The sequence below is a fragment of the Penicillium hispanicum genome, assembly GCF_028827665.1.
Source record: "Penicillium hispanicum strain IBT 35686 chromosome Unknown utg000001l_segment0_segment0, whole genome shotgun sequence".
NCBI classification, from domain to species: Eukaryota; Fungi; Ascomycota; class Eurotiomycetes; order Eurotiales; family Aspergillaceae; genus Penicillium; species Penicillium hispanicum.
In genome coordinates this window covers 4,467,376-4,482,784 of record NW_026623193.1, presented here as the reverse complement: position 1 = coordinate 4,482,784, position 15,409 = coordinate 4,467,376, and the positions used below count along the sequence as shown (strand labels likewise).

At 53.2% G+C, this 15,409-nt stretch overlaps 8 protein-coding genes across 8 annotated transcripts; 3 read left to right on the top strand and 5 right to left on the bottom strand.

Moving 5' to 3' along the window:
* Positions 1 to 688: 688 nt before the first annotated feature.
* N7459_001687 (putative MFS transporter) lies at positions 689 to 2,260 on the top strand (the record flags this gene model as incomplete). Its single annotated transcript, XM_056940872.1, has 3 exons — positions 689 to 851; positions 915 to 1,015; positions 1,067 to 2,260. The coding sequence occupies 3 exons, from the start codon at positions 689 to 691 to the stop codon at positions 2,258 to 2,260; spliced, it is 1,458 nt and encodes a 485-aa protein (XP_056805152.1).
* Positions 2,261 to 2,469: 209 nt separating this feature from the next.
* On the bottom strand, positions 2,470 to 3,393 carry N7459_001686 (ankyrin repeat domain-containing protein; the record flags this gene model as incomplete). Its single annotated transcript, XM_056940871.1, has 1 exon — positions 2,470 to 3,393. The coding sequence occupies one exon, from the start codon at positions 3,391 to 3,393 to the stop codon at positions 2,470 to 2,472; it is 924 nt and encodes a 307-aa protein (XP_056805151.1).
* A 99-nt stretch (positions 3,394 to 3,492) lies between these two features.
* On the bottom strand, positions 3,493 to 3,834 carry N7459_001685 (uncharacterized protein; the record flags this gene model as incomplete). Its single annotated transcript, XM_056940870.1, has 1 exon — positions 3,493 to 3,834. The coding sequence occupies one exon, from the start codon at positions 3,832 to 3,834 to the stop codon at positions 3,493 to 3,495; it is 342 nt and encodes a 113-aa protein (XP_056805150.1).
* A 1,697-nt stretch (positions 3,835 to 5,531) lies between these two features.
* Positions 5,532 to 6,542, top strand: N7459_001684 (uncharacterized protein; the record flags this gene model as incomplete). The annotated part of the gene is made up of 2 exons (XM_056940869.1): positions 5,532 to 5,594; positions 5,646 to 6,542. 2 exons carry the CDS (start codon positions 5,532 to 5,534, stop codon positions 6,540 to 6,542), a joined length of 960 nt encoding a protein of 319 aa, XP_056805149.1.
* A 70-nt stretch (positions 6,543 to 6,612) lies between these two features.
* N7459_001683 (uncharacterized protein) lies at positions 6,613 to 7,056 on the bottom strand (the record flags this gene model as incomplete). Its single annotated transcript, XM_056940868.1, has 1 exon — positions 6,613 to 7,056. The coding sequence occupies one exon, from the start codon at positions 7,054 to 7,056 to the stop codon at positions 6,613 to 6,615; it is 444 nt and encodes a 147-aa protein (XP_056805148.1).
* Positions 7,057 to 8,483: 1,427 nt separating this feature from the next.
* Positions 8,484 to 11,939, top strand: N7459_001682 (uncharacterized protein; the record flags this gene model as incomplete). The annotated part of the gene is made up of 6 exons (XM_056940867.1): positions 8,484 to 8,828; positions 8,901 to 8,946; positions 9,003 to 9,759; positions 9,824 to 10,142; positions 10,582 to 10,703; positions 10,769 to 11,939. The coding sequence occupies 6 exons, from the start codon at positions 8,484 to 8,486 to the stop codon at positions 11,937 to 11,939; spliced, it is 2,760 nt and encodes a 919-aa protein (XP_056805147.1).
* An 826-nt stretch (positions 11,940 to 12,765) lies between these two features.
* N7459_001681 (nascent polypeptide-associated complex subunit family protein) lies at positions 12,766 to 13,819 on the bottom strand (the record flags this gene model as incomplete). The annotated part of the gene is made up of 4 exons (XM_056940866.1): positions 12,766 to 13,007; positions 13,111 to 13,283; positions 13,417 to 13,495; positions 13,774 to 13,819. The coding sequence occupies 4 exons, from the start codon at positions 13,817 to 13,819 to the stop codon at positions 12,766 to 12,768; spliced, it is 540 nt and encodes a 179-aa protein (XP_056805146.1).
* A 561-nt stretch (positions 13,820 to 14,380) lies between these two features.
* Positions 14,381 to 15,301, bottom strand: N7459_001680 (NAD-dependent epimerase/dehydratase family protein; the record flags this gene model as incomplete). Its single annotated transcript, XM_056940865.1, has 1 exon — positions 14,381 to 15,301. One exon carries the CDS (start codon positions 15,299 to 15,301, stop codon positions 14,381 to 14,383), a length of 921 nt encoding a protein of 306 aa, XP_056805145.1.
* Between the last annotated feature and the right edge of the window lie 108 nt (positions 15,302 to 15,409).

Genomic DNA, 15,409 nt, shown 5'->3' with positions numbered 1-15,409 from the left:
TCGGTTGTGACGCTGGGCAGGATCCATCAGGGCTCCCTTGCCGTATATCTCGGTCTGGTAGCTGCCGTAGTCGGGCATCTCGCGTGACTAGAGAACAAGAGTCAAGGAGAGTAAATGAAGGGTTGGGGTTCACGGTGGGAAACTGGGAAAGACTGAGAAGGGAGACGCTCACTATTGGGGAGACCGGAGCCGTGACGAGGGATTGGACCGAGGTCGACGATATTTAATGCATGACGGGGCCGAGCGTGGCGGGAAGGATTTCGGCAGGATTAAGAAGTATTCAGAGTACCGCAGAGATATTTCTACTATTAAACTAATATGTATGCAGATACGGTAAATAGAGACCATGGTCGCAAATTCATATTATTTGGGACATAGTGTGGTGTAACCAAATCCCATTTCTGCATGGGGACTGACTGAAAAGAAGCTGCGATCCTCATTTTGGCATGATTGAGGTAACTAGTGATACACTTTAGCATTCTGCCGTTGCTTTCGCATTCTAGGAATTGATCGCCAATCTCATCCAATCCAATCCCGCCTCCCCGCTTGGCGCTTCTCGCCCTCGACACCGGCAGACTTCTTCTGATAGTCTCGATTCCTCGGAACCTGCGTTATGCCACCCCGCGCGTGAGATTTCTCATTTCTTTCATTTGAGGTCACGATTGGGTCGCATTGCCCCATAATCACGATGGAGGGGCTCCCCGTAGCCAAGGGAGCCGTGGATCTGGATAGATCCAGGGAGCCAGAGCTGGAGATACTGGAGAAGAGGGAGCGGGTGTTGATCTGGAAGATTGACCTGCATATTCTCCCCTTTGTGGTGCTGCTCTATCTCTTTAGCTTTCTGGATCGAGGTTGGTCTTGCCTGACATCCCTTGTGGAAGAACTCGACGACCGGATTCTGACATTTTGACCAGTCAATATCGGCAATGCTCGCTTGTACGGCATGGAAGAGGATCTCGGGCTTGTCGGAGACCAGTACCAGGTCGCCGTATCCATCCTTTTCGTCACCTACTGCGTAGGTCGCGTGTCTGCTCCTGATCGTTACTGAGCTGACCGTCATCGCCAGTTCTTCGAGGTACCCTCCAACTTGGTCATCAAGAAATTGAGGCCCTCGCGGTACATTGCAGCCATATCGATCCTGTGGGGGGTGATCGCAACCCTCACTGGCATTACTCAGAACTACGGCGGTCTCATCGCCTGCCGCGTACTGCTCGGGGTCGTGGAGGCTGGGCTCTTCCCTGGGTTCATGACGTACCTAACTCTGTTCTATAGTAAACGCGAGCTCGCGCTGCGGACCGGATACCTGTTCAGCAGTGCCGCCATTGCCGGCGCCTTCGGTGGTCTCCTGGCATACGGCATCGGGTTCATGGACGGTATCAGCGGCCTTCGCGGCTGGCGCTGGATCATGATCCTCGAAGGCATCCCGACCGTGATTCTGGGCGTGGCCACCTGGTTCTTCCTGGCAGATGAACCCGATACGGCATACTACCTGAACAAAGAGGAGCGGGCGCTCGTTGCGCGCCGGCGCAGCCAACACGTCGGCCAGACCGAGTCCGCGCAGAAATTCCACTGGGCAGACGTAAAAGAGGGTGCCCTCGACTGGAAGATCTATGCCTTCTGCATTGGCCAGTTTGGCGTCGATACCATGTTATACGGGTACAGCACCTTTCTTCCTACGATTATCAAAGGCATGGGCAACTGGTCCACGCCAGAGGTGCAGGCCCTCACTATCCCATGCTATGCGTTAGGCGCCATTGTCTATCTCGCCGTGGCATGGCTGAGTGATCGGACCCAGCACCGCGCATTCTTCATCTGTCTCTTCAGCGCGATCTCTGTGATCGGATACGGAGTTCTGATCTCGGATTCCTCGTCCGGTGTGCATTACTTCGGGGCACTGTTGGTCGCATTAGGCCTCTATGTGACGGTTGGCTTGCCGCTCGCCTGGTTACCAACCAATCTGCCTCGATACGGCAAACGCACCTTTGCGACGGGGCTGCAGCTGACATTTGGTAACGTCAGCGGTGTCATGTCTCCATTTTTATATAAGGACGCCGAGGCTCCGCGGTTTGTCCGCGGAAATGCGGTCACGCTGGGGCTTGTTGGATTCGCTGGCGTTGTGTATGGTGCTATGTGGTTTTCTCTGCAGGCGATCAACAAGCGCCGAGGCAGAGGATTCGAGGACGAGAAGATCACCGCAATGTCGGAAGAGGAGATCCAGGAGCTTGGGGATCGGAATCCTCGGTTTCGGTATAGCACCTGAGATGAACACGTAATGCCTTGGATGTCATGTTCTATGTTTGTTTGTTATGCTGCTAGAGTACACGTCGCTGGCGGATGGCATAAGCCATCATTGTCTTCGTGAAATATAGGACTGCTTTGCGGGGTTAAATAGAAGATTAAGGATAGAGCCACAAACCCTCAATCAAGATATTGCTCCGACGACTGACTTGAGATCGATAATTCAGTTGTTTAACGCGGTTTCTTGGGCCTGATGTACCCCATTTCTTCCTCCTCCGGGAATTGACACTGGCCAGGCACTGGGATCGAATTGGCACCATATTCACGAAGAAGCAGCACATTAGCATCCCTTCCCCGAGCAGATGCAATATCCAAGGCCGTCTGTCCAGCGGCATTTTGTGCATTCACCGGAGCACCCCGATCGAGCAGCACTTTCAATTTCTCCTCGACCGTCCCTGCCGCCGCCCAATGCAAAGGAGTTTGTCTTCCATTGTCGATGGCGTTTGGATCGGCTCCATGGTCCAAGAGAAGACTCAGCAAACCGACGTTCTGATTCCTCGAGTCAGAAGCAGTATGAAGCGGAGTCACGCCAGGAGAATGTGCTTCACCGGGATTGACCCAGGACTTGTTCACGTCGGCTCCGTAATCGAGTAGAAGTTGGACCATCTCCAGGTCGCCATACTTTGCAGCGTCTTTCAAAAGACTACCTCCGAACTGGTCCACGGAATTCACATCTCCGCCGTGGTCGAGTAGCATCTTCACCACAGCTTTGTTCCCGTTGGAGACGGCACGGTGGATGACTAGGAAGTTATTTCTCTGCGCGTCGGCTCCGTTCTCGAGAAGCAACTTGACCACGCCCGCGTGGTCCCGCTCAACGGCTAACCGGAGCGCTGTGAAGCCACTATCGCTCTTGCTTGTGGCATTCACATCTGCATGGAATGAGAGTAGGCGTTGCACACCGAGTTCGCGTCCGGCCTTGGCGTACCAGTGCAGCGCAGAGCTTCCTGAGTGCTTGATATTATGCTGATATAGATAGGGCATGGCGATCTCGTAGAGTCGATGATTCACTTGGAGCAACGAAAAAATATCCGTTTCTGTCCCCAGGTTTCCGAGGATCATTAGAAGGACGTCGTCTGGGAGAAGTGGGAGTCGCATGATGGCGAGGGAGGACATGGAAGTTGGAAGGGTGTCAAATACATGGGAAAAGACGGAGGAGTTGGGGGCGAGGACAATATATACTGACCTAGATAACTATCACACGAGGCCGCTGCCACGCTTTGACAGCTTCGCGGCAGGTTCATCGATGTCATATCTGGTATCAGGCTCGTCGACGTAATATTCCGGAAGACCGGGCCATGCAGACCCAGGTCTCAACGCCTCCTGCTCAAACAGATCTCCTTGGAGGGCCCGGCTATATTGTGCGCGTCGACTGTGCGAGGCTACAGGCACGCGAGGCTTGTCGAACTCATTCTCGTTGGGGAGTTCTGAAGCGTTGAAGGCTCGCTCTGGGTTCTCATCGTGAAGGGAATCTTCTCGGGATGCAAAGTGACGGCGTGAGTTGTCAGGGCGCGATAAGCCTGCAGTCACCCTGAGCATCAACAAGAGAAGAAAGGAGGATTGCATCAACATCTTGCGATGTGAACTGTTGTGGGCAGATGGACTCTTGGTTCTGCGGCCACGCTAGAGCATGTCCCCGTCCACATAAAACTAGAATCTACTGTCCTTGGGTGCTCTGGTGTTATTTAGGGCGACAAGACCCGACTGATGCCTATGTAAACTTATCCTTCAATAATAGACTAATGTCACTAAAGAAGGGCTAAAACCGACCTGCCTCCTGGCCCCCGTTTGCCCCTGTTGGCCCCCGAGCTAAATCATTCAGAACGTTGTCAGATGCTGATGGGTCTGTGCAATATGCCATCTTTAGTGATAAGCAAGGCTGTCTTTTAACACCGGTCATTCTTTCCATTCTCTAAAAGGGGACGCATTAGTTCTTTTTCCAGGGTATCTATACTTTCATGATGGACCTTGATCCTACGAGGGTCCAACAATCTTCTACGGATTAAGATTATTTCACTATCTAGGTACGTTACTCTCAAGTTCACGTTATGAGCTAGAGATATCCTCAAAGAATCTAACATAACAATGTACATGGCTCGTGGAGGCGAGTGCGAAGGGGCCGCCGGGGCGATCCTCCGGGCAGAACCTCTACATATTATATCAGGGCATCTGTGATTTGTCAAGGAGCCCAATCCTTTTTCAATTCGTCTAGAGTGGGGCTGATGACACGTCTGTGGTGGATCGAAATATATATTCATGTAATATCATATGAGACAGGCAGAGCGAGCGAGCGTGGCTGACAGATCGCGTTGTCCCAACGCGTGCGAGGAATGTCATTCCATTATTCCGGGCGTATCTTCGCTCGACCTCTCGTTTACGAGTTGTGGTCCATGGAAATAACGGCAGCCTTGGTATTCCAGCCTGCGCGATGTCATACTAGTCTTCCCGTGAGACTATCCATGGCTTCAGCGTGGTGACTGGCCCCCGCCCCGGCAAGACATCATCTCACCCCCATTCCCAGACAAATCATTCACGGGCGCAGGATTGAGCAGTCGGAGCGATGGATCAAGGAAACTCTTAGTCCCGGTCGGAGTCGACACTGGTGAGGGCGAAGTGACACTAATTACCCGATCGCTTTGGCCCCTTGAATAATACGAACTCTTCAGACCTCGCTGACCGGTGGAAGCTCAGAGTCCATACATAATATGCGAGCAGCATGCCATGCTAGCCTCATCAATTGTCCCATCGCTGCCTTGTCCTTCTGAAGATCTGGTCAATCATGACGTGGAGAATAACGGCATATATCAGAAGTTAAACAAGGTAGCCTTGAGTCAAGCTCTTCGTGATCGACGACGACAATATATATCGAACCGAGTTGGCCTCCGCTTCCTCCAAATGCGGCCGTGACCCAACATCGGCCACAAGTTCCGCCAATTCTGCATTCGAAGCCTGAATATCTCCTTTCATGGTCATGTAGTTTTGTATTCGCACGGAGGCAAATCGTTCAGACGATCGATGCATTAGCACTCTCTTGAGCTCGCGGCGACCAAGTGAGCCGATATGGATGTTTATGTTCTGGAAAAGTGACGGCACAAGGCGAGATGATCTGGCACTTGGTTCTGCCGCTTTTCACCGCCCTGCACCTGTCGAGTCCGATAGGTAACCTTTGGTCTGAATTCCGGTTCCATGTCCTGCATCGACAATACCTCCTCAGCAGACCGAAGCAACATCCTTCGATGACCGGGGTTTCAAATCATGAATCGCGGACGATGGATGAAGATCCTCGCGATTCTAGCCCGGTATGTGCCTGCTAATTCTCTATCGCCTCCCGATTTCTAACCCCGACTTAGCCCTCCAAATGGGAACTAGTCGAATATCTCTGTTATATTCTTCTGTCCGATGTCGAGATACGCTTTTCTCCCTCAATGAAACACCGACCTCCAATTGTTACCCGAGATGAGATCCGAAATGCGCGAGATCTGTGTCCACATGCCATGGGCGGTTGCAAAATTCTAGAGATAAATGAATCAACCATCTTGAAGGTCGGACACACGGTTCAAATGGGAGAAGCAGAAGCCATGTGTCTTCTCAAACAAAGGACCGCGATCCCTGTTCCTCAAGTCTTGAATGCCTATATGATCGAAGATATTGGGTTCATTTCAATGGAAAAGGTCCCAGGTGTCACTCTTGAACAATGCTGGAAAGGTCTAACAAGAGACACCAAAATATCAATCGTTCAACAACTCCAACATTTCACACAAGAGTGGCGCAAGATCGAGGGACCTTTTTTTGGGACTGTTGATGGTGGGCCCTGCCCAGATGTCCTCTTCAAGCATCCCTGGCACCCGAAGCCCCGTCGGTATGGACCTTTCCCGACAAGAAAGGAATTCAACGAAGGAGTGGTGGAGGCTCTCTGCAATTCCAGACCAAAGGAACAACTCACTGCGAGGGATAAGCCTCTGGCGGAGAGGATTCTTGTCTCGGGACAAGATAGCCAGGGCGAGAGAAAAGTGTTCACGCATGGTGACTTGCATCCAAGCAACATCATTGTGAAGGATAATACCATAAGTGGAATCATTGACTGGGGCGCAGCTGGCTACAGCATACCGGCAAGAGAATACTTTGGCATACGGTGGCAAGCCCTGGACCTGGATTGGAGGGACCTCACGTCGACCATTCTCGAAGTTGACGAGTATGACTTCTGGGCCCAGGTTAACCAATCCATGGTGGATTATACAGGTATCTGAGCTCGATATGCATACAAGAGCTCCATCTCCCGATTGTCAATACAGCGCACTGCATCCCCTAGCCAGATACTTATTTCAGACTTGTCCAATTGGCGCCAGCGGCTTGTTCCACGGCCCTTGCTGGCTTTCCAACCATTGCTTTCCAAAACTGACAGGTGCCGTCTGGGACAAGCTCATTCACCTCTAGTGAGAGCAAGGTGTCATACACCCAATCCTGACACTTCTTCTTTCCATCCCTGGGTGCCTTCTCAGAGCCGATGACTTTGATGGCCTCCTGACGTTGGTGTGCATTTAGACTCGCGATTTTGACCTTCCCGACGGCTTGCATGGTGGCCAGCGGAGTGCCCATGCGTGATTCGAATTCATACCAAAGCCTGTCGAGGTCAATCAACTTGACGTGGAGGAGGTCGCCAAAATGCTGTGATGGTTGATGAATCACAAATCCCCAGTGGGATCGATGCTTGGGGTCTTCTCCCAGCCCGAATATTTCGATGGAGAGGTCGTATGTCGTCATTCTGTTGTCCTTCGTACATATCAACAATCTAGCGTCTTTGCATTCAATGAAAAAGGGCTGGGAAGCACATACCTGGAGTTATGGGGTCGAATTTGAAGTTCTGTCATGGGCTTCTCGTTGAGAATCTTGCTCTGTCGCGGGAAACAACCCCCAATTTATAATGCCTGTTCTCTGCTGTGATCCAGAAATAATGCGCGGGGTAAGCGCCTGCACTGTTTCACCTATACCTCATGTTTCAACGCCTTGTCGCTTTCTCTCTCTTCTCATGCCCAATCATCCCTGGTGGGCTCACTCCCCACTTCATCTCGTCTAGTTATTAAGGAACAATAGTAGTTAGACATTATACGTGGCAGAATAATTTTCGACAGGCTAGCGAATCGTAATTCACACCGATGCGCCCCATGAAGAAATCTATGTGCTAGAGCAGCCGCGCGCTAATGCAGCCTTACGCCAAGCAAAATCCTCCGCCAAATGTGACGGTGCATTCTCCAGCCTGCTAGAGGATGGACCTGGCCTCTGGTTTTTTAGTCGAGTGACAGACGCGCTTGCTATAGACTGAGCGCTCGCTCGTGGTACTGTGTCAACGCCAATGAATTGTGGTTTGTGCTGTTCGATTCCGTCTTTCTCCAGGCGATCTACTTCTCGCGCAGGGCTTAAAAGGGCAATGGAAAGATGTTTAATAGAAAGAATCTTGTTTTTGATTGCCTGTCCTCTACCTAGGTATAGTTAACCACAAAACCGAGGCATGATGAGGTCGGATTCGAGAAAGCCCATCTTCTTCGCTAGGCAGATTTGACGCGCTGCAACTTCGCCTTTGATGGGATGATGCGCTTTCATGCTGATCAATTCCCAAATCAACGAAGTCTACGACCTATAACGGTTGGAGTTTGGCTATGCCGAGCCAATCGCCCAGGACTCCGTCGAGCCTGTCAGCTACTCATAGTGGAAACGTGAGACTGCAATCCGTGGCTTGTTGTATTTTGGCAGAAGTAGTAGCCAGCAGTAGAATTAAACGACCAGAGCCCACAGATTGTCAAGGTGCACGGATTGGCAGTGAAGCCGTTGCTCTTGATGTATATATTTATATCCTGCGACAGATATACTGCCTAGGTATAGTTTGATATTTAACTCTGCTGACCTTTAGCCTACTTCCCAAACAGACGCAAGAGCCCAGAGTACTTTCTAGGCTAGGTGGCGATCTAAACCGTGCTCTTCCCATTCCTTTCTATGTGGAGATCAGTAGGGGTTTATGGTTATACTAGCTCTGAACAGTTCTCCTTGTTGACGATGTTGATCGACCAAACCGGTTGCCTGATGCATCGGTCTTGGCGGCACAACTTCCTTCAGTCCAACAACCACCTTCGGTCTCATCCACCCCAATGCGTCCCACATGAGCACCCGGCACTCGGGGGTGGAACGTTGAAAGAATGCCTCTCGCTCGTCCCTTGCTGAAGATCCTATTTTCGCTCTTCACAATTGTCTTCGGAGTCGTGCTTTACAAAACCGAGTTCGTGTCGTCGTTGCCAGTCCTTCAATCATTCACACCACCAGCCGCGGACCATGTGTCGGAAGCTCCTCACGTTGCAAGTTGGACAACGTGGTTTCATCCATTCCATCCTCTGACCAGCAGTGGAGGCTCCCGCGAGAAGAAGGGATGGAATATCCTTCACCATCTCGGCGGGAATGGACCATGGATCGAGAAATCGACTGGAACGGAGGAGCTGTCGACGCTTGCGCCACCGGACAGATGCACGATTGATCAGGTACACCTGGTATGCCACAATCGACCCTGCTTCTGCAACGTCTCGACAGCTTAAGGAGGTCAAGTACTAATCCGGGTTCAGATGTCGCGGCATGCGGAGCGATATCCGACCAAGTCTGCCGGAGACCGTATGTTCATCTGCCTCCTCATCAATGTGCTATGAGGTCTAAAACGTCCTGAACAGGCCACCTGCAGTTTCTAGCACGCGTCAGAGCACTCGAAACACCCCTTAATGGCTCACTTGCGTTTCTTAACGAATGGACATATTTTACCGATAACCCCTCCCGAGACTTTGGCCAATTAACCAACACAGGCCCTTATGCGGGCACATTGGGTGCATTTACGACTGGTGTCCGGTTCCGTACGCGATACGATGAGCTGATCCGTCGCCACTCGACTACCCGCCTATGGGCTAGCGATTCAAACCGAGTCATAGACACAGCGCGCTATTTTGCTTCCGGGGCCTTCGGCCTCGATTGGGATAGTTCCCACAAAGCAGAGCTGGAAATTATTCCAGAAACTTTTGACCGTGGTGCAGATACTCTGACACCGGGTGATACGTGCCACAATTATCTCGAGGATAAAGTTCATGGACATGACTATGGTGCCAATATGCTGGCAGAGTTCCAGAAAAACTACATCCCCGAAATTTCACAGCGACTAGCAAAGGAGAACCCCGTGCTTGGCGATTTAGGCCTGATGGAAGTCTACGGCATGCAGGAGATGTGCGGATTTGAAACCATGGTGCGAGGAGCAAGTCCCTGGTGCCAGGTTTTCAATGAGCAGGACTGGAATAACTTCGAGTACGCTCGTGATCTGATCCATTACTACCGAGCTGGACCAGGGAACCCGTATGCTGAATCTATGGGGTGGCTTTGGTTGAATGCCACTGCTGCATTGCTGCACGAGGGGCCTGAACGTGGGAGCTTGTTCTTGAGCTTGTAAGCCACTATTCCGTCTGATATTTAAGTTTACGCTGGATAGCCTCACTAACCGGATCTCAAGTGTGCATGATGGTGATATCTCACCGTTCCTAGCAGCATTGGGTATTCTGTCGGATCCCAATGAACCTCATCTTCCGACCACTCATGTGGTGGCAAATCGTGCCTGGCAAACCTCCACTATCTTGCCGATGGGTGCAAGAGTCACAATTGAGCGATTAACCTGCTCGTCGGAACACAGTGGGACATTCATTCGGGTCAACATCAATGACCGAATCACACCATTGCCGTTTTGCAAGTCAGGCCCGGGGCGCTCTTGTGACCTGGATAGCTTCATGGCTTATGTGCTACAGCGAGGGAAAGAAGTGGGGGACTTCGGTGAGGTATGCGGTTTACAAGGTCATTCTAGGAGAATTACATTCCTGCGTCAGGGTTGAAGGCAGTCGCGCTGCAGCGGGTTCGTTTATATAGTTCAGCACAGAACTATAGTTCAACTCGTAACATGAATCGCATGAAGTTGGTGTATAATTATGAAGAATACCCTCAATAAAATCACCATTACTAAAATACAGCTTACAAAGAAGCTCTATAATATGGCAATGATATATAGAGATTTGTGAATAGAATAATAATACTAGGAGTGATTATTCTCATCTGCAATTGATAGCAACGCGAGCCACGTGACCGTATCCCGGCGAACCAGTGTTTACCAAAAGTTTCCTGCCAGCGAACTTCGGTGGTTGCCAGACCTGCGTCCTACCTCAACACAGGCAGAGAATTCACTTCAACCCTGTCTACTGCTGCTTCCACAGAACTTCACAGAGACCGCGCACCCCCCATTTTTTGCGACACCCGTTCGCCATGGAATACCACGCTGTCCCGCCCGAGGAGCGTGCAAGAGACGAGAAGGGCAACCTCCTGCCCTGGGGCTACATATACAAAGAGTGAGTAGATTTTCCAGATATGGTATTGATTAGAACCTTGAACTTTCCAAACTGACTGGTCTCAGTGAATCTCGCAATCCCCGACGACCTCCCGAGGAAACAGGACCCTTCGGCAAGAGGAGGAATGCTCGATACGAACACGCCCGATCTCGAACACGGACCGGCACTCCAGCGAAGAGAGAGAATGCTAGTGTAGCGGAGTTTGGAAGGCTATTTTCGCAGCAACAGGAGGAGGAAAAGTCTCAGGGCCTACCCAAATCATCATCGTCATCCAGCCTTGACAACCCGAGAAAACAAACTGAGAAGGTCGCCACCGAGTGCTTCCTGTATGGATACAAGACCAAGGACTCCGAGTGGAAGGTCATCGACAAATACGAGCGGATCTCGCAGGGGTTGATCTGCGAAGACTACCCGCGCAGCGACCCAAGCTCGGCCGTGCAGTACGCCCAGCTCCTGAGCGGCGGCGACGTCGTAATCCGCAACCTCTCCGCCGATGCGAACCGCAAATCCAAGCGCTACGATGGTGGATACCACTGGATCAAGGTCACCTTCGACTCGACCTCGGCCGCGGACCGCGCGTGCTTCTATTCGCCGCAAGAGATCGACGGCCACCTCGTCTTCTGTGAGCTCTACCACGGCCACGGCCCCATGGAGGACGTCGCCATCCCGGCAGACTCCTCAGCAGCCACCAACTTGCGCAAGAAAGCTCCGCGCACCTTGACCTCGACGCATTCGACCGCATTTCTGTCCAGCAAGGATCAGGACCGGCTCACGCTGCCGCGGTCCTTCGCAATGAACAACCTCTCCAGCGTCGCGGACGTGAACGAGGCCGAAGAAATGCAGTCCGTGGACTCATCCACGGCTACCGCGACCTCCGGCACCGCGACCGCCACCGGCGCATCGACTACCCTCGACCGCTCCTCATCCTTGCACCAGCGCACCGCCCCGGCCGAGCCGAAGCCCGAGTCCGAGTTCATGACGCACATCCCCACCGTGCGACGAACGAAGCTACGCCCGCTCGTCGAAGCGCTCCCTCCCCAACCGACCGTTACCGAGCGCGTGCTGCGGTCCATTCCCATCTTGAGTTGGTTCACGGGCGACATTGTCGGCGATGGCCCGCAACTGCACGAGGATGGTACATTTGATTATGACAAGTCGAACGCCTACTGGCGGTTCTGGTATATGGTGGACAAGATTCTGGGGACGGATATCTGCGGTCTGAAGGAGGAGTCTTGAGGCGGGCTGCGTGGCGATTCCTCTTGCTGGACTCTTGCATAATTTGATCTCGAATCCGCCTCGCGCAAGATTGCTACTGCAGAGCGTAGCCTGCAGGTCTCCGGTTTGCTGTGGCGAACTGCCAGTACCATCGATCTGATCGAGCTATGGCTACTATGCCGGAAGCTCGCAAGTGCAGTCGCGCCCACTGCGATCCGAGAGATGGGCTGGTATTGCTGGGACGAACGAAAAATGGAAAGCACTGATAGGCGTCACGGTTGACTAATTCCTTTTGGTGTACGATAGCCCCGTGGGCATTTGATGCAGACCTTATGAACCGAACTGTCCTCTGGGACTTGATTCACGCCCAACCACTTTCGTGCCCCTCCGTACTTCTACGTAATGTCACAACTGCCTCTTCCAAAAAGACGGATTTCCCAGTAACTTTTGAATTGCTCGCCTGGAAATGGTCGTAAATATCGACTTTTCGCGGCGATAGGAAGAAGTCGACCGCGAATCCGTTCCCGCTAGCCGATGACACCGATCAAAGCTCAATTGCAAAAGAAAACTCACGCCAGAGCAAAGAGTCACGGAACCGGAATAAGGGTGGGGAAGACAAGGAAAAAGAACGAGGTAGGAGAGGAGACAGAAAGACAAGATTCCAATCCAACCAACCGACGCGCAGGACAAGACAAGACCAGCCTCAGCGCTTGGCCGAAGCTAGCAGGAACATACCCGAAGGGCAATGGCGAACGGCGCAGGCACTTGGCACCGGGATAGAAAGTAGAACGGGATGAATACATTTCATTGATCATAGACCACGATTTTGCTGCAGAAGTTCGTCTATTTATTCAACCTTGCTCTCGAAGTTCTCGCCCTCGACCAGGTCGGGGATGTCGTCCTCGTCATCGTCCTTCTTCTCGCCGGACTGGTTCTTCTGCATGTTCTGGTAGGACTCGGCGAGCTTGCGGAGGGAGGCGAGGCTGTCGGGGCCGAGCTGGTTCAGGATGCCGGGAACGAGCTCGGTGAGCTCCTTCTCCTCGCCGTTGCCGTAGAGGGCGAAGGTGTTGGAGGGAACGGAGGCGTGGACTGGGAAGGGTTAGTGTGTGCTTTTCTCTTCGTTGGAATCCTGGGTGCCAGCTGCAGAGTGCGTGTTGCGATCTGTACTACTCGACCCGGGCCGTGAACTCACCCCGGGGAGCGGCGAAGTGGATCACATTGCCGTCCTCCTTGAACATGTTGACCTCCTCAATGGCCTGGATGGGCTGGACATTCATCTTCTTCAGGGTGGCCTGGAGCTTCTTGTCGTCGGCGCCGGCGGTCTTGTGGACCTTCTTGACCTTGCGGCGGGGAGTACCCTTGCCTCTGTAAATGGAAATGGTGTGTTAGCCGGGCTGTTCGGAGTGAATGAGACGGATGTATCATTGGCAAGGCTTGATGATGAACGGGTCGGGAATGGAGTTGAGGATTCGAGATTCGCAAGTTTCGGGACTCGCACGCTCCCACGGCCAAAGCGTGGAAGATCGCAGAGTTGCGAAGGTCGACCTCGTCGATGTGGGCATTGCGTCGCACAAATTCTTCCGTCGATTATGGCACGACCATTCATGGGTTCGGGGTGGAGGTGTTGGAGGACAGAAATGATACATACCCTGTCCAGAATCAGTCAGTCAGTCGAAATTTTTCACAGTCATTATGATAACGATCGCAGCAACAGCTCCGTCGGAGCGAGCGTCGCCGAGAACGCAGCAGACAATCCCCAGGCATGGATCTCATGAGATCATGCGCTCCAGACCTCGCAGCAGCTTGAAAACAGCTCCGAAAGCAAAATCAAAAATATCACAAAGGTCCAACCTACCAATCCGCACGCTCGCCTGCATTCTAGCCAGCTTGGCCTGATCCATTGTGTCGGTGGTGAGGGGTGGTCTTCTGGCCGGGGAGCGTTAGCCGATGGACACCGAAACGACGGGGGAGTCTCAAAAACCCGATAATCTTCAGAAAGCAGTCGATCCGGGAGGATATAAAGGGGTTGACACACAGCACGTACCGAGGGGAAGATGGTGGGTTGGAGGGGTTGAGTATCGAGGGAAGAAGTGAGGGAAGGTGATGATGCGCATCCCGAGAGTTTTGTGTGGGGAGCGCCAAAAGCGGACGTTCGCTAATCGTGCGCCGCCGCAACGCCTGGATCTTTCCACCTCGCCACTCGCGGCTATACTCTACGAGGCTCGCTGTTCACTACGGTGCTACACAGGGCCAGTCATGCGGCTGGAGGGGTGGTCGAGCTGGTCGCGATGGACGATAGCCATGGTGTCGATTGTGGGCGACGAGCCCGGCGACGCTCGGCTAAACCCTAATCTGGAGATGCGAAACTTCGCACACCCGGAATAGCCTCACCACGCGGCCTCTCAGTGCCGGTCCTTTCGACGACCTTGAACGGAGTGTGATTCCATTCTGATCCAGATATATCACATCACCGCCGCCTTCCGCTCCCACCGCATAAAATACTTCCGCCACGGGTGCTTCTCCTGGAAGCCCAGCAGCCGCTTGATCTTCGCATTCGACAGCGGTGCCTCGTTCTCCTCGAGCTGGCGCGTGATGGGGGTATTGGGGGACTGGGCCCGCAGGAATTCCTCCGTCCGACTGGGGTTGGTGATGGAGTCGTTGGTGGCGTTGAATACCTGGAAGCCCAATCCCGACGTCTGCAGGCCCGCCTCGCACATGCCGGCGAGGTCGCGCGCGTCGGTGTACGACCAGCCATGCACCTTCCACAGCGCCGGCTCGTGCACGTAGCTGTAGAAGATCTCCTCGTTGTACTCGTCCGGCTCGATGACCCGCCCGATGCGCAGGATGTAGATGTCGATGCCGAAGCGCGCCGCAAAGCCGCGCGCCACGCGCTCGCTGCACAGCTTCGCGATCGCATAAGTGTCTGTCGGGCACACGTCTTGCTCCTCGTCGACCGGGAATGAGGCGTAGTCCACGTCGCCCTGGGCGAACGAAATCCCGTACACGGTGATGCTGCTTGCGACGATGATCTTGGGGATGCCCAGCTTGCAGGCGGCCTCGATGACATTGTACGTACCCACCGTGTTGGACCGGAAGGTCTCGTTGTCGGGCACCATCATGTTGCGTGCGTAGCCGGCCATGTGGATGACGGCGTCCGGTCGAGGGGGCAAGCCTTCAGGGAAGGGCTCACGCAGCGTCCACTGGCTGGAGAGCGCGTTGAACACTTGGCCACTGTCGGCGAGGTCGGTCTTGAGCGTGTGCACTGCGGGATGGGCCAGCGGCATCAAGTCCAAGTTCAGGATTGTATGCCCGGCGTCGAGGAGCTCGGAGATGATGAACTGGCCGGCTTTGCCAGAGCCACCGGTCACGACGATGCGGCCCATGGCGGATCGGACGTTCAAGACACCTTGCGAAGGATTCGAAAGGTGCTACAGATGCTGAGCACGTCTTCTTGGACGATAGAGATGCAGAGACCTATGGAAGCCCCAGGT